Source organism: Haliotis cracherodii, unplaced genomic scaffold (genome assembly GCF_022045235.1).
Source record: "Haliotis cracherodii isolate W230 unplaced genomic scaffold, xgHalCrac1.p SCAF_6, whole genome shotgun sequence".
NCBI classification, from domain to species: Eukaryota; Metazoa; Mollusca; class Gastropoda; order Lepetellida; family Haliotidae; genus Haliotis; species Haliotis cracherodii.
The window spans coordinates 6,724,175-6,745,769 of record NW_027266319.1 but is presented as its reverse complement, the minus strand read 5'-3'; the positions used below and the strand labels follow the sequence as shown (position 1 = coordinate 6,745,769).

The 21,595-nt window shown below is 41.4% G+C and overlaps 2 protein-coding genes across 3 annotated transcripts; both read right to left on the bottom strand.

Annotated features, from left to right (window-relative positions):
- Window positions 1-4,646: 4,646 nt before the first annotated feature.
- On the bottom strand, window positions 4,647-7,756 carry LOC139446685 (uncharacterized). Its single transcript, XM_071227956.1, has 3 exons — window positions 7,576-7,756; window positions 5,361-6,624; window positions 4,647-4,722 (listed from the first exon to the last, which is right to left on the bottom strand). The coding sequence occupies exons 1-3, from the start codon at window positions 7,754-7,756 to the stop codon at window positions 4,647-4,649; spliced, it is 1,521 nt and encodes a 506-aa protein (XP_071084057.1).
- Window positions 7,757-12,317: 4,561 nt separating this feature from the next.
- On the bottom strand, window positions 12,318-19,012 carry LOC139445205 (uncharacterized). 2 transcript variants are annotated; one of them, XM_071226337.1, is made up of 4 exons: window positions 18,937-19,012; window positions 18,499-18,740; window positions 14,168-16,046; window positions 12,318-13,744 (listed from the first exon to the last, which is right to left on the bottom strand). In XM_071226337.1, the coding sequence occupies exons 2-4, from the start codon at window positions 18,572-18,574 to the stop codon at window positions 13,516-13,518; spliced, it is 2,184 nt and encodes a 727-aa protein (XP_071082438.1). In that variant the 5' UTR covers window positions 18,575-18,740; window positions 18,937-19,012; the 3' UTR covers window positions 12,318-13,515. The 2 variants fall into 2 exon arrangements, with proteins under 2 accessions (XP_071082438.1, XP_071082437.1); XM_071226336.1 differs by lacking the exon at window positions 18,937-19,012 and having other exon boundaries at window positions 18,499-18,783.
- Window positions 19,013-21,595: the final 2,583 nt, after the last annotated feature.

The following is a 21,595-nucleotide window of genomic DNA, read 5'->3' as shown; positions in this document are numbered from 1 at the left end:
AGGTCTTCAACAACCCATGCTTGCCGTAAAAGGCGACTATGCTTGTCGTAAAAGGCGACTAACGGGATCGGGTGGTCAGGCTCGCTGACTTGGTTGAGGCATGTCATCGATCCCAATTGCGTGGATCGATGCTCATGATATCAATCACTGGATTGTCTGGTCCAGACTCGATTATTTACAGACCGCCGTCATACAGCTGGAATATTGCTGAGTGCGGCGGTAAACAAAAAACCAACCAACCGACCAACCAGTATGGGCGTGTCTGTCTTATTGATTTGAGTAGCTGGTACCATGAATAATCCACTTAACGTGTATACGATGTATCTACGTCTTCTTTCGTTTTGTCGTCTGTGATACTCGTACTACGAACCATGACAACAAACTATTGAGTCAGCGCTTCCACGAAATGTAACACAATGGAGCGTCACACGTCATTTGTCGTTACTACTGGTTACTCAAACCGAAAGTACGTCTGTCACATGATCGTGTTCATGAATGAGTGTATGTCAGCGTGTCCCGGGACGGCATACCGTGTTGCTCGTTCTCCCGGTTTGTCTCGAGATTATTTACAGGGTCGCCAAGATATCAGGTTTATCGCTTATGCAAACGCAATACCCTGCCATTGCGGATTACAGATAAACGACACAACGTGAATGCATCTGCCCCACCTTGCCACGAACAAATGTACTTTAGGGTCGGACATCCGATATTCAGTGGTTCTGGTATTTTGAAATGAGTAACGTGTTTAAGAAAACGGAGGAAAGGAAATAATTCGTCCTAAGCATTTACAAATATAACGATTCAATGTACGTGCTGGATGTGCTCTAGAAGTGTTAACTTTCTCCTTTCAGAACAGTAAATTTAATAGTAAGGAAAATATATTAAGCACATTTTCAGTCACGTACTTACAGTCCTTCAAAATGAACAGTAGAAGCACATTGGCGTGTCAGTCTGAAGCAGGTATATAACTATGCATTACGTCAAACCATTACGTCTCAGCAATTGGGTGTGTTTTTTTCATTCTATTTACGATTCTTTCTGCTTACATGGGTTACATATGTGAAACACCTTATGTTATCAGTTTAAGTATGCTATTCTATATGTCTTCTTTGGATCGGCGTCCGTGGTTTAGTGGATGGAGCGTCTACCCGGAGTGTGGAAAGTAAAAGTTTGATCCCCGGCCGCGTCATACCAAAACATGGTACTTGTTGTTACCCTACCTGGCGCTCGGCACTAAATGTATAAAAGAAGGACTGTTCGGCCCGGGGTCAGTATACTGTGTCCGGGTGGGGTATTCATGTTAAACTGTGGCATGATGTCTCGGTCGGCTAGCGCTATAAAACCGGCATAAGTTCGGACTAGAACAATCAGACATTCCGAGCCGACCAGTCCTTGATTTAGCCCCTTAATGCTGAGCGCCAGACAGGGTAACAAGAAGTTAACAAGTATAATCTTGTAACGTATTTTGGTACGACGCGGCCTGGGACGAGTCCCGGACCTTCCGCTCACCGAGCAATCGCAGGTAAACAAGTAAACACAGGACACTGTAAGAACAATGTCATATGTAAAGGCATTCTGTAATACACTTTAGGTTTACTTTAAATAATATTACACTATGACATTGTTGATGGCTCGAGACGGCCAGAACGGCATAGGACGTTACTCATAATATCGGTCCCTGGTTTGTTTCGTCTAGACTGGAAATTTTACAGACCCAACCATATGGTTGTAATGTGTTGATCTCACCGTTTCACTTAAGAAAAACAAACATAATTCCATTGTTTTGTGAAATGTGCAAATGAAATACAACTGTCCCAAGATCTTCAATTTTGATCATAATATCACCACAACAAATACTCAGTTTGTCGTGGTGATATGTGATTATAGAGGAGTGTTTGTTTGTTTGTCTATTTGCAATATTCCTACTATATGGCGGCGGTCTGTAAATAATCGAGTGTGGACCAGACAATCCAGTGATTGATATCATGAGCATCGATCCACGCAATTTGGATACGATGACATGCATCAACCAAGTCAGCGAGCCTGACCACCCGATTCCGTTTGTCGCCTCTTACACGACGCATGGGTTGCTGAAGACCTATTCTACCCCGGGTCTTCACGGGTACATGGGTGAGTGGGTAGAATTGTACAACGTATCACAGCGGACACCGTTGGTTCGCTTCACAAAATGTAGTCTTGTGTGAAATGTAACCGAAGTACTTGGCGTGAGTCAAATTGTGGCTATCCACCGCCGTCAAATGAGCATAGTACCCAATGCATTGTTACAAACTCACTCAACACTATGTATTGATCCTGTGAAGAGTATCTGAGCTCAGCTGACATTCAATTGTTACTGATAACGTCTAAAAAACAACTTTGTCACAGTGGTCTTGGCATGAGGCCAGATAAACGGCAGACAATCAATGCACGTAACGCGAAGTTTGTACTCAGCATAATACCGAGAAGCTGAAAGCGAAAAACGTTTTACATAGACTTTCGTGTGTGTGTCCATACATAATCACTGTAGTGGTTGGTTGCTTTGTGTTTAACGCCGCACTCAGCAATATTCAAGCTATATGACGGCGGTCTGTAAATAATCGAGCCTGGACCAGACAACCCAGTGATTGATATCATGAGCATCGATCCACGCAATTGGGATCGATGACATGCATCAAGAAGTCAGCAAGCCTGACCACCCGATCCCGTAAGTCGCCTCTCACGACAAGTATAGTTGCCAGCAAGTATAGTGGCCTTTCCGGCAAGCATGGGTTGCTGAAGACCTATTCCTACCCCGGATCTTCACGGGTCGGCACTCAAGTGTGGAAAGTGTTTTTCTTTACGAGGGGATGATCATACTTGTTTCGTCTCTCTCTCTCTCTCTCTCTCTCTCTCTCTCTCTCTCTCTCTCTCTCTCTCTCTCTCTCTCTCTCTCTCTCTCTCTCTATCTATCTCTCTCTCTCTCTCTCATATAAAAACAACAACTGAGGTTTGAAACCTTAACACGATTTATCTGCCTTTTCGCCAACACGCTTAACGATACAGAATGGTGCCTTTTCCTCCCATGGCAACCGAGGAAAACGCTGCCTGCTCAATATGTGTCAGGAAAATGTCAACTTGACGCACACCATCAGATTCCACCTGGACCAACCAAGCCTTGTGTCCGTAATATGGCTTCGATAAATAATGATGACTCATCCACCTCAACTAGGGTGGCTTGTCGTCTAATCATCAGGCGCCGCCATTCGCTGACATTATGATTCTTAGTTGTTAGCTCCTTTACCCTGGGTTTCACCAAAGTGGTCAACGTCAGGCTTTCCTTCCAAATCAAGCTGACATATCGTGATATTTAACTGGAATGCAGTTCAAAGCGGCATTAAACAAACTCAATCACTATACACCTTCAGTAGATAAATCCGAAGGAGTTTAAGGGACGCATACACCTACAAAAACAACCAAGTGCAAATAAGAAAGTTGGATGTAAACGATGTAGAAGAAGTAAATATTATAAACACTGGAGAAGAAGCAGTGAAAACTATAAACAATGTATTGGTAACAGTAGATGTAATAAACAGCGATGCATAAGCAATAAATATAATATACAGCAATATAGAAGCATGTATTGGTAGCACTTATTATAAAAAACAAGGATGAAAAGCAACAAATATAATAAACAACGATGTTGAAGCAGTATATATAATAAACAATGATGTAGAAATAATCAAAATAATAAACAACGACGTAGAAACGGTAAAAATAATAAACAAATTTTGAATGATGTTGAAGTAGTAAATATAATAATAACACCGACGAGAAGCAGTGAAAACAATACATAATGTATTGGTAATAGTAGATATAATAAACAGCGATGTAGCAGCAATATATATAATAAACAACAATATAGGAGCATGTATTGGTAGCACTTATTATAATAACAACAACGATGTAGAAGCACAAAATATTTTAAAAAACAAGCACGTACAAACAGTAAACATAAAAAACTGATGTTGAAGAAGTAAATATAAAGAAGAAGCAATGACAATTATAAACAATGATATAAGTGAGGTGAAATGGGGTTTAACGTCGCGTCCAAGATTATTGCACGTATATAGCGACGTGCATGTACGTGTGTGTGTTTGTGTGGCTGCTTGAACTAGTCCGGACTGATGACGATTTACAGTGCTAGCTCACTGAGATACCATGCCGCAGTTTAACATGAATACCCCACACAGACACAGTATACTGACTCCGAGCCGACCAGTCCTTGTTCTGTTAATGCCGAGCGCCAGACAGGGTAACAACAAGTACCATCTTTTGGTATGACGCGGCCGGGGATCGAACTCCGGACTTTCCGCTCTCCGGGCGGACGCTCTACCACTAGACCACGGAGGCGGTCAACAATGATATTAAGTACAAATATGAATGAAATAGTAAAGATTATAAACAGTGGTGTAGAAGCAGAACCAAATATAGCAAACAACTATACAATAGCAGCAGTAGGAGATAATTCATGTTTAAATACAACCAGCAGTAAATGTATAGCTGTCGTAGGGATAGTATTGGCAAAAGCAGATATGTTTCACAATTTCGGGTTGTGACTAAATGTGACTAAACTCAGCATCAGTGAGATCTCTGCTGCCAGTTGCGCCCTAGGTAGAGACAAGCGTTGATTTCTTGACTCTCTTGAAACTGAGTGATGCTTCGCCGTCTAAGTCATTCTCACTCCTGGAAACAGAATATCTTCAGACATTTTCAGAATGTCGGCATTGAAAGTTTACCTAATTAAGGCTTGGTACAACCATTTTAAAAACTGAGATGGAAATACTGCATTTGTACACAGTATCCAACATCCCAACCCAAATCGTCATGTGTTTGGTTGAGCTTTGAAATGCCTTTCGTGCATGAGGTGAAGTCGTGCGGACGACTTTAACTAGAATTGTTATCAAAGCCCACCATTACGAACTTATCAAAGTCGTCCTTTACAAAACGAGCACTTTCAGCTGTTTCTTTAATAACTTAGTGGGCACATCAAATTAAAACCTTCAAAGGCAGACAATATTCATGCAGTCTCGATAATCTACCGAAACAGATTCTACTGGAGTACAAAGGCATATAGAAATGACAATAATAAATTGATTACTGAAAATCAGTGATGACACCAGGTGTTCACGAAACGGATAAAGACATGTTGGAGATTAGAAGGTAAAAGACCCATGTTTGATTCCTCGCTTGAGTAAAATAAGTTACACCCATTCCTGCTGTTGCGCACTGTCACATGGCTTGGATAATGCAAAACAGTGGTGTGAAACGGTACTAACTATACGCTAGACATAATATCACACAGGTATATGAAATATACTTACTCTTTAATATATTCTCTGAATTTTGTTTCCAAAGCGCAACTGTCAGCAACATCTGTCCACTCTTCGCCAGACTTCATCCAGGACCAAACCCAATTCGCTGGTGCTGAGGAGGTAAGACACTCTTCCTGTTCCACTATATCTTCTTTATTTGTCTGTCCCTGATTCCCATGATGCCCTAACTCGTCTCTATTTGTCTCTGTGCTGGACTTGGTGTCTTCGTTGTTCTCAGTATCACCAGAGGCCTTTTGTGTTCGTGACTGGTTCGCTTTGGTTGCTATGTTTCGGAGAGCCTTAACAATGTCTTCTGTAGTTTCTTCTGCCATCCCATAAGATGACAGGATGCGTTTTGGGTTTTCGCCTTCCAAATCATGAGTCAAATTACAACTGAATCCTGCTTTACACGTGCCTTTGATGTATTTTTCACATACGTGAAGGAACTGGCAATGGCCCTCTGGATACCTGCATCTACGTAAACCAATCCTGTTGTAGTATTTGCATATTACTGGTAGAGTTGTGTCATTCCTGTACCTCAGGTCACGTATTTGATGAAGTGCAGACTCTTGGTCAAAACAATGAAGCAAGGACCTCCTCATAACTACTTTGTTATGTTCTGTTTTCAGGTCGTGTCTAAAGAGGCATTTGCTGCCTCTGTCGCATTCACTTAAAACGAAATTCCTGCAGATGTGAAGACCCATGCAGTCCCTTGTGCAGGATCCTGATGTTTTGGAATGTGCAAGACACAGTTGAATGTATAGCTGTGCAATAACATCCCATCTATCCTTTACAACTTCATCTTTGTTTGTGGTGGCATCTCTGTTGGGTTCCTCTTTCACCTCAAAGACGTCATAATTTTTCAAGAACGAATACAAACTCTCAGATGTGTCAAACTCTTTGATCCCATCAAGTTGAAGCCGTTCCCTAAGATACCCCAATTGAGTACGTCCTTTGTATTTTTGGCATAATGTTTGAAGAATTTTACTTGCAATGTTGTCATTATTCTCAGGGCTTGCTCTGTCATTTCCATATTCCACATCCTTCTTGTCATTTATTTTCCTTTTCTTAATTTTCTCGTTTCCTAAGACACCAGCTGACCAGTTCGCCTTGTTGTCGTCATATGAGCTGCTCAAAGAGCCTTCGACACCTAGGTGCCTCTTCCTAGACGTAGACTCTCCTTCACCTTCCGGCCAGTTATTATCCTTTGGTCGATATTGGACATTTGACTTGTTCTTATTCCATTTGCCACAAGCCTTAGTGTTCTTGTGTCCTGTTGGCCGTAAACAAAGTTCACATTAATAATGCAGTGAGCACAGGTGGCTCAGTTGTTTAAGACGAAGTGTTTCGCAGAGGTACGTCCCGTAGGCGTGCAAGAAACCAATGATCGTATGTTCGAATACCCAAATTGTTTCTAGATCTGTCAGCACCATACATGTGGTACATATTATTCATATATGTAGGACAGTAATGCAATCTTAGGGGATGTTGGGAGTTTTGTTTAAGAGAGAATATGTGTTCTGATGTCAAACGATCGTACCATATGTTTCCGTGTGCTTTTAGGTGCAAAAGTGACTTGCCTTTGCGTGCGTTCGTGTCTGGTGCCACCGATGGGACAGGATACGATCACATTTTCGCGAACACTTGATTTCATCGCTTTGTGATAGTGACTCAAAAACACAAGCTCATTACATAGTCTGAAAAGTACAATGGATTCACACACTTTTTGAGGGACTTCTAAATCAATATCTTTCCGGACATCCAGTATGCCGAGAGAAGGCGCCATGTAACACGTATTACATGCATAGCATAAGGTGAGATATAGCCCTCAAAATAGTTAACAAAATAATTACGTTTTTTTCCATCTTATCATAAATCTGAAATATCCTTCTGAAATATTTAGCGGATTAACAACTTGTACAGCTAATCTTGTTCCAATGTGTCAAAAGTTTGTTGGAATGAACCACACTGACAGTACCATTGCTTTCCTGATTAAGATTTTACATGTGATCTTAAAGTATTGTAATGCACCGGGCATTTTGCTTCATGGTCAAGTAATATCAGGTATAGTTCCTGATGGTTCAGAATCTGTACAAAATGTATTTATTTCAGTATGGTTATGACTGATTTTGTTTGCATACAAGTAGAAATAGGGTAATAACGCTCTGTCTAGATGAGGCAACAGAACCTATATTATTATGCAGGTGATGTGCCTGAAAATTACCTCGCGCACGTCCACGTTCTCGCCATACGCTTTCAACACTTCGTCCACGTCCACGTCCACGTCCACGTCCACGTCCACCTCCACCTCCACGCCTACCTCCACCTCCATCTCCACGCCTACCTCCACCTCCAACTCGACCATCACGTCCTTTACCACCTCGACCTCTTTTGGTTTTGCCCATGCCAATGTTAGTATGATTCTGATTGATACTGTTATCCTATGCAGTTCTCCTCTCCGCTGCAGAACAAAGCAGGCCCACTCACAAAGTGTGTAATATACACATCAAACATATGTGTCGTGTGCATAATGTCAGGCTGACCAGTTCTATATTGAAAGGTAAATATTGATTCGTGTGAAGTTTTGAACGACGACGGAATGTACCTCCCAAGCACTACTCATATGACAAACCACTCTATACCAAGTGCAGAATTCACTGAGGCTTAATAACACTCACAGGTCTAATAGCCGGGGGTGTGATATATGATGACACAAAAAACATAATGCACCGATACTTTGATAAAAAATGATAAATGAAATATATACATCTGGATCAAAGATCGATAACCACTTGCTATATATACTGAACCAAATTAAAAACTTCACATGGCTTGGATAATGACCAGTTATCATTGTGGGCCCTTATTGTGTATTTAAACAGTAATGGCCAAGTATTGTCAGATAACACCCGTTTTTGTGCAGGTGAATCGATCAAAATCATGTGCACAGCACTATAGTGGCAAAAGTGGTTTTTCACGTGCAACTGGTCACGTGGCCATAATACCGCACGTGTTTTCAGCCATACTTGTTAGCAGTAATTAACAAAAAAAAGAAAAACACAAAAAAACCAAAAGTCTTTACGGCCATTTGTCATGCCACGCCTTTCAAATATGCAACGCGAACGTGCCATCGGCATGTTGCAGACGGGAACGTCCGTAGCTGAAGCCGCAAGGACGATGGGTTGTAGTCGACGGACAGTTTATGATTAACAGACGCGTCTACAGCAAACGGGTACCACCGCTGATCGTCCTCGGCCAGGTCGACCACGAGTGACGTCACATGCAGAGGGTCGTCAGATTGTCTAACGTCACCTCCGTAACCGATTTTTGACGGCTACATCAACCAGAAATGAACTGTTTAGGGGTAGACTGAGTGCGCAAACTGTTCGAAACCGTCTGAGAACTGCTCACCTTCAAGCACGACGGCCATACTGCGGGCCGATTCTGACTCAATTACACAGACTTCAACGTCAATTGTGGGAACAGCGACACTTACGATGGACTCAGAGGAATTTGAATCAAGTCGTCTTCAGTGAAAAATCCCGATTTAATCTTCGATTTGCTGATGGTAGGGCGAGGGTGTGGAGGCGCCGTCATGAACGTTACGCCCAGTGTTGTGTACAGGAAGTTGACAGATTTCGAGGCGGAAGTGTCACGGTGTGGGTTGCTTTCTGTGGCAATGCACGTTCCAGGTTTCTTGTCATCCGTGGCAACCAGGTACTGGCACCAAAACTTCTACCTTTTATGGCAGCACATGGACCCGGTTTGATCTTCCAACACGACAATGCCAGACCCCACACAGCAATTTTGACATGGAATTTCCTTCAGAATGCGGGAGTCAACGTCATGGACTGGCCGTCAAGGTCTCCCTACCTCAATCCCATCGAACACGTCTGGGATGCTCTTGGCAGAAGTCTGGCGCACTCTCCAGAACCAACCACAGAATTTGCAAGACCTTGGCACCATTTTGCAGCAACAATGGCGTCGTCTTCCCAATCATGTGTTCACAAGTATCACAAGGTCCATGCGGAGGCGTTGTCAACGTACATGTTGGCCATACACGCTACTGAACTTGTGTGCCATCAGATTCTCGTGCTTGGGACTTATGATTTAAACTGTTGGTGTTATTACCGAATACCGTAGGTGCTTGGAACAAATTTCCACCGTTAATTAAAATTCTTCTTTGGACATTAATGATAACAAATTACCTTCTCTGATACATTTGTCCTCCGTTGTATATCATATATGGGATTACTTTTAAAAATGTGAATTTATTTTTTTTGACTCAGTATATTTCCTTCACGTTTCTTAAGTATTTCGTTTTACTTGTAAACAGCAGACGGTAGTCAAAATTAACATATCGTTTTTCGTTTAAAAAAATCAGTAAACGCGCTATCGTGTCACTTGATTTTCTGGTCCAGCATCTGTCTGGTTTGTTTACATTCCATCGTGGCATGGCATGAATACGGATAAATGGCGTTAGGCAACAACCAACCACTTATTTGTTAAACAAACCATGTGAGTGGCGGGCGCTACCGGTAGGGCAGGACATGTTATAATATGTGTATATGTAACAAATGAAATGTTTCTGTTGTACAGAAGTGAGACGTAAATAGACCCATGTCTGTCTTGTTTGTCTTGACTGATTGCGAATCATTGTATGGGGACGGCGTGGGGCGTTTTTTTATATAAAACGTCAACCTCAGAAAATTACTTGAAGATTGGGACAGTTTGCTCATGATAATAACATTTTATATCCTGCGCGAGCAGGTTTTAGAAAAGGATTTTCTACTTGTGATAACATCTTTGCAATGCACATGGTGATGCAAATAATGAAAAAATCAAAAAAGAAATTATATTCGGTTTTCATAGATTTCACTAAAACCTTCGATAAAAGTATGGAGATTTGGTCAATGGCATAAACTTCGAAAACTTGGAATAAAAGGAAGTTTTTTCACTTTGGTCAAGAATATGTACCACAACATCAGATCTAAAATTACCATTAATAACCAGTTCCCTGACGATTTCATTTATCTTGATGGTGTACTGCAGGGTGAAAACCTTTCCCCTCTCCTATTTTCATTATTCCTAAATGATCTTGAACAATATCTGCTGAACAATGAATGTAAAGGTGTTGACCTTGGAAATCTGATCGATACTAACCTAACTGTGTCTTTCCAGCTCCTAATACTGCTCTATGCTGGTGACACCCGTTATAATAAGTGATAACTGTAAAGACCTACAAAATAGTTACATCAGTTTTCCGACTACTGTGCTCTATGGAAGTTAAATGTTAATCTAACAAAACAAAAGTGATCTTTGGTGCCGGACAGGTCGACACACATACATGACGTCATGACGAGTATCGGATGCCATATTTGAATATCAGCAGAAACCTTCTGAATTTAATGTCAGTTTGATCATTCAGTGACTACCAAGAAGTCTCTTTCACCGAGGGTCTACTGGTATTTTTGGAGAAGTTTTGGCATGAATCCAAGTACACAGAAACAATCATACAATGTTATGCGTCATGTGATCGAGGGCTTATACGATTTCTGTCGAGCAGCATTCCAGCAGCTCAAGACTTTGGTGTCTACATTTCACAACTATTGAGATACAATCAAGCGTCAGACGGCTCTTGCTCAAAATGTGTTAGACACGTTGTATGGCTTGTTCAGATGTACATTTGAGTTGCTTGCAGAAGTACTGCTGTGCGGGGTTAGGCAACAAACACTTGTTTATACAAATTGTGTGCGTGACGGTGCTACCCGTACAGCAGGGCGTGTTTACTCTTTTCGCAAATACCGTGTGATCCATGCATATAGGTTTCACCACAATATTGCAGCAATAGCACGACTGGGGACACCGGATTCCCACATGCTATCGAAACCGAACGTTTTAACTGTTTGTATACATTCTTTATACACAGTTCCGTCCCTTAGCTATCAGTGAAGCCCATTTCTGGTGTCCCCCGCCGTGATATTGCTGGAATATTGCGAAAAGCGGCGTAAAACCATACTCACTCACTCACTCACTTAGCTATCAGCATCCGTTTGTCATGGGTTTGAATCTCAGATAATCCGATTATGAATCTTATTCTGGCCGCACCACACCCGTGTTCGTGGATTTCACTAAAGTAGTAAACTCTAAGACCGGTTTTCCTCGCACATTAAGTTGGCACGGTACAGGCCTTGTGTTCTGTACTGTTCAATGCAGCGATCAAATAACCCACTCACTCACCAACTCATTGTTCTCTGAAAACCTATATGATACATATGGCGCTACCGAAGCTACGATTGGAAAGCATTGTTGTTAGGTGTTGGCTAATCTCGAATAGGCCAAAGATCGAATCCCACCAAGTAACAAGAACTTCCTCTTTTGTGTTAGTTGCAATCTCCCTGCCTTTCTACTGTATATAGAATACGACTTTGAAATATAGCAGGGCAATATCAGTAATATACAATTGACTACATAACTATATATCGATATTTTGCATTGTTGATGTAAGGTAAAAACAATCGTTATGATTTACACTCAATTCAATGAACGGACTTATTATTATTATTATTATTATTATTATTATTATTAGAGGGTTTGGGTGATCCTGGCACAGTCAGGCTGGTTAGGTTCATCATCAGCTCAGGGCACTTGCCCCCTCTACACGTAGCCCAGACAGCGACAGGAAGCATTGCCTAGTCAAACCCACCCAGAACTTTTCGGAGAATGTGAAGACTCCCCAACACTGCAGCCTTCTGCATTACCTAGAGTGTCAAAAGGGCTGTATTCCTGGTAGCAAACCCGGGTACTCTCCCAATCTCAGACAACGGCTTGGGAGGTACCAAACCTTAAGGCATATCATTATTGACTTAATGGTTGGTGTAGTTTGACAGTAATCAAAACACCAAAACAATCAAAACAAAACAATGCGTATGTTTATGCTGTTTATTCCGTAGCATATCAAGACGTGACATCATGTTCAAGTTCCATTCCTGGATATACTACTTCCTCTTGGCATCGTCGGTACTTTTAATACAGTTCTTCAAGACACACGTGTAAAAACATGCTCCCTTGTCCCTATGCTTCTCTAAGTAGATATCACCTTCGTACTGGGATTTTACATGACCAATGTTGCCTTCAACATTTAACACCATCAATGACGTCATTCGCGTAGTTTCATCTCCCTTGGTTTAGTCATCAATAAAGATCACAACCTTTTATGTCATGTTTCCTATCATCCGTCCAAGGACAGAGGTTTGACCATGACACCTCATGATTACTTGAGTTTTCATACTCATTATTTTTCAGAGCATCGGAAACATTTCTTTCCAGTAGCTTTTACTCATTTGCGTTGTTCCCTCCCGCACACTTTATTGTGTACATATTTATCTTCGTTCTAAATCATTACTGTGGTTGTGATATTATTGAGTTAGAAGCAAACGCATAGAGGCAGAAGAGTTAGAAAACACAACTTCGACTTGTACTATGAAAGAAGTGCCTGGTGGCCAGTGTTTTGTTGTAGCATTAGTGCCACTAGAAAAGCTGAATCCAATTAATATGTGATGGTTTCAACACTATAGATAGCATTAAGATCTGGGGTAGAATATAGGTCTTCAGCCACCCATGCTTGCCGTAAAAGGCGAATATGCTTGACGTAAAAGGCGACTAAGGGGATCGGGTGGTCAGGCTCGCTGACTTGGTTGATGCATGTCATCGATCCCAATTGCGTGGATTGATGTTCATGATGTAAATCACTGGATTTTCTGGTCCAGACTCGATTATTTACAGACCGCCGTCATATAGTTGGAATAACAAACCAAACCAAACCGAAAGATTGCATTAATGGTAATAGAAACAGAAGGTGTAGTAGTAGTAGTAGTAGTAGTTTTAGTATGTTGTTATGCTATGTTTCAACATACTGGAAACTAGCCACGGGTATAGAAAAAGGCAACTTTATAATATGATTGCAAAGGAAATCAAGGGAATCAAACAGACTCCCAAGCGTAAGAGACATGAACGAAATTGAGAGAAGACATTTGTCAGCGTAACTTCTTGTTTAGTTTCAGAGAAATATGACAAAAAACAAATTAAATCTATTTGCCTGCACAAGCAAAGTGCAAAGGTTTAGTACTAGCAGTAGAAGATACTGATCATGTCTGGTTCCTGTCTATGATGTTTCAGAATGAAGATTGTTAACACATTGTGCTAAACTGCCACCTGTAGCAACATCAGTAGCAGCACCTACATCAGAATCAGTAATATTGGTAACAGGACAGTGGTTTGTTGTGCCCGAAGAAGAACACTTTGTGTCCTTCTTTGGCTTCCTGACTCTCATGAAACTGAGTGAAACTTTCCCATCGATTACTCCAGTCTTTGTGGCAAAGTCTACCTCACACCTGCAACAGAATGATTTGAAAACACTTATTGGCACATTTTTTAGACTTGTGTAATAATGGTTTAATTGTTTGGAAAGGCATCAGCCATTTGATTGTTGGGGACACCTTGGCAATATCTGCAACCTCTGGGTATGATTTTAAAAGTCCATGTGTTGGGAGTACATGTGTGAACGCTATGTGATGATTTTAGAGTGTAAAAGCCATATTGTATACACATTGTAAGGGTGTACAATCGCAGGAAACCTAAATTCAGAAAACTATCAAAATAGTTTGTCAAATGTACCTGTAGATACTATCACCAACCCTGGAATTTGGATTGTTTACTTCCTTTCTACTCTGGATATTCCTTCACACAAACTGACAAAAGCAACGCATTTACCAGATACGAACATCTGTGAAATGTGATGTGCTTTATATACTCACATTTGACCATTGATAAGAAAGCTCTTCTTCCTAGCTTGAATATATTCTCTGTAGCTTTGCTCATAAGCGTGACTGTCGGTGACATCACACAAAGTCCCACGAGGGTGTTTCCATGACCATGTCCAGTCCCCTGCACACGAGGTGCTGAGATCTTCTTCTGGTTCCTTCTCCTCCTCTTCCTCATCTTCCACTTCCACTCGAAGCTGTCCATCTTCGTCACTCGCTTCAGAAGGCTTCTCTGAGACTTTCTTTGTTTCAGTAGGACCAGTCGCAGTACTAGAATAATATCTTGAGACTTGAGCCACATTATTTGTTTTGGCCACGTCTTTGTTATATCCACGTGTGGACAAGTGATGTATGTCAGTAGAAGCTTGAGCATTTCTTCCCTGGTTGACACTAGGATTCTTGTTGATTGCTATAGCTTTCAGGGTTTTGACAACCAATTCTTTCTCATCAACATTCTTTGGACTTATTCCAAAACGTCGAAGGCAATGTAATGGTTGGTTTGCCCCAACATCATGAGAATGATTGCACCTGTATGAAGTACTGCAGGTTCCATGGAGGAATGCTTCACACACATGGAGAAATCCGCATTCAGCCTTGTTGCAGCCCGTTGGTCTGTTGTAGTAATTGCATATTCCTGGAAGAGTGGTGGAATTCCTATATCTTAGGGAATGCAGGACATCGATTTCAATTGCAGTTTTGAATGTTTGCAGCAACGATTTTCTCATAACCTCTTTGTTGTGTTCTGTGTCTATGTCATGACCAAAGATGCATTTCTTTCCCTGTTCTTGCATGTCACATTTATTTAACATGAAATATTTGCATACATGGAGGCTCCCGCAATCTTGTTTACATGATCCCACACGCTTTGAATGTTGCAGACACAGGTGTAGGTTTGGATGTCCAGTCACATAAAACTTGTCCTCAGCAAATGTATCCTCGACTTCACCCTCTTCAATCATTCCCTCCTCTCTATCAGTGTTTCCTTCTACTTCGAAAACGTTGTCATAATGTTTCAAGAAGGCATACAACGTTTGCGAGTTCGAAAAATTGATATACCTTTTTTGGTGTAGAGCTTTTCTAAGATTTGCCAAATCAGTTTTGCCGGGGAAATCTACACACACTGTTCGGAGAATCAAACTAGCCAGGTCTTCTTTCTCTGTTGTGCTTGACGATTTCAATTTCTCTTCTGAATCAACTGGTTTAGCCATGCCTGTGTTTTCACCAAGGGTAACAGTAGTCATGTCATGATTTACTCTGCTATCATTGCATTCCTGCATTTTGTCATCAATGTTTCCATTTTCATTTCTTTTTTTTAGTTTTCGTTTCTTCTTTGAACCAAGCTCAGCAGGTGACAGGTCCCTTCTGAACGGTTCATGTGGTTTGTGATACCCTGTGTTGTTTGAATGATCAACTCTTTCGTCAATATTCCGCTTATATTTCATTCTTCTGAGTCCATCCGATGACCTGCTCCTATGTGGATCTCGAAAGATGCCTGGTCCTGTTGAGTCATCAGAAGAAGGGTGCCTTTTTCGAGATCTACTTACCCATACACCTTGCAACCCATTCTTTTCATGTGAACAAGATCTGCTGTTTCTATCGGAATGTCGGTATTTTAAGCTTGTCTCACTGAATCTGATATCTGTGTCCTGTACTTCCTCAGTGGCCTTCCTGCTGTTCCTGCCTATGTCCTGCATGTCCCTTGGATGTCCATAATGTCTCCAGCCTGTCTCTCTCGTGGGACGTCCATGAGACATGACTACTTGTCCCTGATCTCGTATGTCCCTGTGCACCACCTCCACTCTTCGGGCATTGTCCGGTGCATGTCCGACCTCTCTCTCACCAACAAAGTGGCTTGTGTATATAAACCTCAGATCTGTACCAACGGCAAATATACAATCATTATGATTATGCATGTAAGATCGATTCTATATTGTGACACGTCATATGATAGTTGAAAGAGGAATGTTATCACAATAGCTGGGATATATAGAGAATGTGATGTGACATAGCATTTGAACCCAAGCCATCCTCTCGTCTGATCACAGCTAAGCTATTTACTACAGACTACCTGGTATATTAATATGTATACTGATTGTTTTAACTTTACTCAAACTTCTCAAAACATTCACTTCATATTCTTCGAAAAGAATTACATCTACGGTGTTTTACAAGTGTTTGCCTAGAGAAGTTGTTCATAGATTTGGATTTTTATTGTTCATAATCATGTTGTGTTAAATGTGCTGGAATGTTGAAATTAAAGTATTTGTAACCTTAAAGGAATTCACACTGTTTCAACATTCCTATAGAATAACAACAAGTGATATTAATATTCTTAATGAAAAAGAGCATATGACGATTGTGGAAGAGTTGACTTGCTTTTGCATGTGTTTTTGACTGGTTCCGCCGGTGGGACAGGATAGGCGCACTTTTCAGCGAACACCTGGTATCATGACTATTTGATAGTGATCATAAAAACATGCTCATGATATAGACGGAATCGTTCGATCGACTCTGCTTATAGCAGTGATTTCTTATGGATAGTGAAAGGGTTGTGTTGCTTTTATTGTTATGCGGGTGCAGGAAACCAAAATCAATCCGTGGTTCAAATCACCCTTGAGTGATCCGGGCCTCGGCTGAGTGATTCCATCCTAGGCTCAGATCACTCCTCGAGGCTGAGATCACTCCGCATAGGCCCAAATCACTCACCGGGCTCAAAGCAACCCACTTGCTATCTCAAATATCCATGTTTGATTTTATGTTCTGATATGTTTGTGTATACATTGATTGAAGGCGTATGTGGTTGGTGTTGTGGGATGTGCATCTTGCTTGAATGACACATGTGCCCACCCCCAATGTTGTGGAGTCGCCTCTCACACATATGTATCCTAAACCGCCCTGTAAATGTGGTCCCAAATTCAACGATCAGTATCACTACATATTTATTTGTCCATTCTTTTACATATTGATTCATAGACACAAGCTGATGATACAGTCGGAATTAAACAGTGGACTAAGATTTCTTAGGGTTATAGTAAGACAGTGCATACAACTTTGTAGAACAAGTTGTGTTCTTATGTGTTTATATAAATGTTTATATTTTATTTTATTCATATTTAATTTTCTACGTGATTTTATTTTATTTGATATCTTTCCTTGCACGTGTGTATGTTTGGTTGAAACCAGACGGTAAAACAACATGTTTCCTTAAAACATAAAGGGAACAACTTCATGTGCATTATAGGAATCCCACATGCCTAATTAATTCGTATGCAGAAACCGTTCCATATATCAATACTCATATCAATGCGTTCTACATGTGCATACATTTTACACATGGGATAGCAAGAAGGTCCCAGTTTTCTGCGAGCATATTGTTTCGCTCTATTTTGCCTTTTATATTTTCACAATGGTTGTTTACAACACGTGTATTGATCCATAACATCTGGTGTTCATCATTAATTTAATGTCAGGGCTTTGTCTTACATGAACATGTGTGCATGTCCGGGCCACAAATTTCAGCAAGAACCTGCTGATGTCGTTTAAATAATATTGTATTGAAGAAATAATAGTCACAAATAGTTACAGGAACTGACATCTCGCTTTAAAATAACTTTGTGATAATGGAATGTATTCTCTCCGGGGAAACTCCTACTAGCAATATGATGCTGTGTGTGTGTGTGTGTGTGTGTGTGTGTGTGTGTGTGTGTGTGTGTGTGTGTGTGTGTGTGTGTGTGTGTGTGTGTGTGTGTGTGTGTGTGTTATACTTACGATAATAGCGGTAAATGGGGGAGGGTGGGGGTTAGGCAAACATTTCGGAGTAGTAACCATTGTTAGAAAGGTTCGGAAGTATACCAAGCTAACACCTATTATTAATTTTTACGACTGACAGAGTAAAGTTGAACAATGTTTTAGTGAACAATATTAAATATTTAATACATACATTTTACAATATCCTAGGATAAGATAATTCTAGAGTCGAGAAGTGACCTTATCCTCCTAAACCGGTCTTCTTTAAGCAGTATTCTACCAATATTTTGGTGAGCTTCACTCATTACATCGACCCATTTTTGCAGCGTGATATGATAGCGCTAAAGCCAACCTTCACCTATTCCATATAGAAAGATGTGACCATTGTGCAAAACACCCTGGCAAGTTAATATAAAATTAAACTACTATTTAAGGCAAGGAATGCACGTCTATGTGTTGTAGAATATGGTTACAATTCGTAAAACTTAGTCTAAGTGATGGTTATGCTTTATCCAAAGATTTGAAATCTCCTCCACTTAACTTAGACGCTAGCTATTGACAATTTCGCAGACCCTCACCAGCATGACTTCGTCCTCGTCCTCGTCCTCGTCCTCGTCCCGGGCCTCGTCGCAGCTGCACCTCATGTCTCCCCATAGTTGATGGTACTGACTAAGATCTGAGTCCACACCAGGATAGCTGTTGTCCCACTTATGTGTATGTCTGGTGTAATAATATCGCCACTGTCACAGTTGTAAATGTATCCAATGAAGCCACACTGATTGTCTGTTCAGTATGGATCACGTCAGGCTGATAACATTCCCTGAAACACAACGTTCTCGAATCCCAGTATCGTTCAGTATAGGACGGCGATAACTGTTGAGAGGTCATTTACGTACGCTGTTTATGTAAACTTGTTTATTTGTAGAGCTGTCGTGTCACAGACATATATACAAATATAGAGAATAGCATGACGCCACAGCCGCGCTGTGCAGCTTTCGTGTATTGAAAAGTCTTACCTCACTCTGTGGACGTGCGCTGAATAGCTTTGTGTCGTTAGACCTGAATAGCCACAAGGTTTAAAACACGAGCTCGACAGATCCCAGGTGGTAGCATATTACTGTTCCAGGAAGAGGTTTAGTCAATATCTTTCCGAGAAAATCTATTCAAGTACTACCACAAAACCGAAACCGAATGTAGAACATTTGTCAACATGACATGTTGAGTTGTCTCCCTCAGGATTTTATCGAAAAAGTTAAATTGACTCCAAACATTCTTGAAAAAATGATTATGCTATATATTGATGAATGAATTATTGTCTGCCACAAAAAATTACATTGTTGCATAGCGTTTTTAAGAAAAAAATATTTTGGTCCATAGTTTTAATTGCAGCTGAAGCTAAAGAAATAACTGGTCTCGATACAAAATCCCAACTCACCACCTGACTGAAATTATGTATACACTCAGCAGATGCATTAACACTAGCATACAAATATTTAATATGCTAAAATACTATCTATGCGAGGATGTATAACATTTCCAAAACTGAAAGAAATATTAGTTTCTAGTAAAAGTTGTATAACAAGAATGAAAGAATTGGGAACACATTACAAATTGTCGTGAAGTTATGAGATGTTATGACCACCAAGACCTTGAAGGACGATTAGGGTAAGATTGGAAATTTCAAAGTTGACGTTTTCGGATCACAAGTGTGTAACACTGCCGAGATTTGTCAAACATTCATTCACTCGACAGTCTCCCAATGGCGATTTGAGGAAGTCTGTACTCTGTACCATTCCTCATTTAGCACCTGATCACCAAGCTCAGCCAACGAGATCGGCGGCCTTTGACGTTGACGCACGCATATCCCTATCATACCCCAGACGCGTTCAATGCGGAGAGGCCTGGTCTCATTGCTGGCCACGGCCTTCTATGGTAGCTGACGATGAGCATTGACGATTCGTACACGGTGAGCACTGACGTTGTCGTCCTGAAAGACCAAACGTCGACCCACACGACTTGCAAACGGGATAAGCAAACGGGTATCAGTATGTTGTCCCAATAGTACTGTCCAGTGGCCCTTCCTGGTACCATATGGAGTTGGGTTCGCTCAGTCATAGTGATGCCACCACACACCATCACCGATCCACCGCCAAATCTGCCTTGAGGTCTCATGTTGACTTTACGTTAATTTCGACGTCGCCAAACACGACCACACTTCAAGGAAGTGCAAAGTGTATCGGGAAACATGACACGTGACCAGGGACGAATACCTCACTTTTGACGTTGTAGAGACGATCCTCAACAGTTTTGGCTTGTTGGCACTCGTTCCATAGCCTGCTAATCACGGAGAGTGAAATGTCGAACGTAATGTCCATTTCTGACTCAGAAGGCGAAAATAAAAAGCACACCATGTCAACTTATGGGATTGCAGAAAAAAACTACAGAAGACATTGTCCAGGTTTTCCGAAACATAGCAACCAACGCGAACCAGTCACGAACACAAAGGGCCTTTGGTGATACTGAGAACAACGAAGACACCACGTGCAGCACAGAGACAAATAGAGACGAGTTAGGAAATGAGATGGGGAACAGTGGCAGCCAAATACAGATGATTTAGTGGAACAGGAAGAGTAGCTTACCTCCTCAGCACCAGGGAATTAGGTTTGGGTCCTGGACGACCTCTGCTGGAGAGTGGACTGAAGACAGTTACGCGATGGAGCCAAAATACAGAGTGAATGAGTGAGTGAGTTGGGTTAAACACCGCTTTTAACAGTATTACAGTTATATTACGGCGTGTCAGCTTAATGTGGGAGGAAAGCTTGATGTAATGCAGGTCTCAGGCGTTTATCACTTCGGTGAAATCCACGAGCACGGGTATGGTGCTGACAAACCTAGAAACAATCAGGTGGGAACCGGGATTCGAACCCAGAATCATAGGTTTCTGGTTTTCGTCACTTCTGATACGAAGCTATGGCGGCGAATAGGTACAGGGTATTTATGGAAATTGAATGGAGGTATAATACACTGGATAATGGAGGATGAACCATCATGTGCGATGTACGAATCGATGATGTCAATCACACGGTTGTCTGGTCCAGACTCAATTATTATTTACAGATCGCCGTCATATAGCTAGGCTATTGCTGAGTGCGGCGCTATGCAACAAACAAACAAACACATAAAGGTCATGTAAACATTTTCGCTTACAGCTTTTGCCTTCTAGGAGGGGCGGTCGGGTAGCCTAATGGTGAAAACGTTCGCTCGTCACGCCGAAGACCCGGGTTCGATTCCCGACATGGGTACAATGTGTGAAGCCCATTTCTGGTGTGATATTTCGCCGTGATATTGCTGGAATATTGCTAAAAGCGGCGTACTCACTACATGTACTCACAAAGTACATGTACCATGCTACGTGCATTGATTGTCTGCTGTATATCTGGTTTCGTGCCGCTGTGAGAGTGTTTTGTTAAGCGTTATCAGTATCCATTGATTGTCAACAGAGCGCAGATACTCATACGAGGATCAGTACATTGTGTTGGGAGGGCGAGTTACACTGTAATGGATCGCAGCATACGATCATACAGCGGTATTCGTATAGCCCACTGGGTTAACCGTTACCTCACGCCAAAGGTTCATGTTCGATTCCACACAATGGTAAAATGCGTGAAGTGCATG

What these genes read in the sequence shown, in the direction of transcription:
- LOC139446685 (XM_071227956.1), bottom strand. Translation starts at nt 7,756, where the DNA reads ATGGGCAAAACCAAAAGAGGTCGAGGTGGTAAAGGACGTGATGGTCGA. An exon ending in AGAACGTGGACGTGCGCGAG is followed by an intron (nt 6,625 to 7,575) that starts GTAATTTTCAGG and finishes TACGGCCAACAG; the next exon opens with GACACAAGAACACTAAGGCT. An exon ending in TTCAGAGAATATATTAAAGA is followed by an intron (nt 4,723 to 5,360) that starts GTAAGTATATTT and finishes TTCTGTTTCCAG; the next exon opens with GAGTGAGAATGACTTAGACG.
- LOC139445205 (XM_071226337.1), bottom strand. Translation starts at nt 18,574, where the DNA reads ATGGGGAGACATGAGGTGCAGCTGCGACGAGGCCCGGGACGAGGACGA. An exon ending in ACGAGGACGAAGTCATGCTG is followed by an intron (nt 16,047 to 18,498) that starts GTGAGGGTCTGC and finishes CCGTTGGTACAG; the next exon opens with ATCTGAGGTTTATATACACA. An exon ending in TTTCTTATCAATGGTCAAAT is followed by an intron (nt 13,745 to 14,167) that starts GTGAGTATATAA and finishes ATTCTGTTGCAG; the next exon opens with GTGTGAGGTAGACTTTGCCA.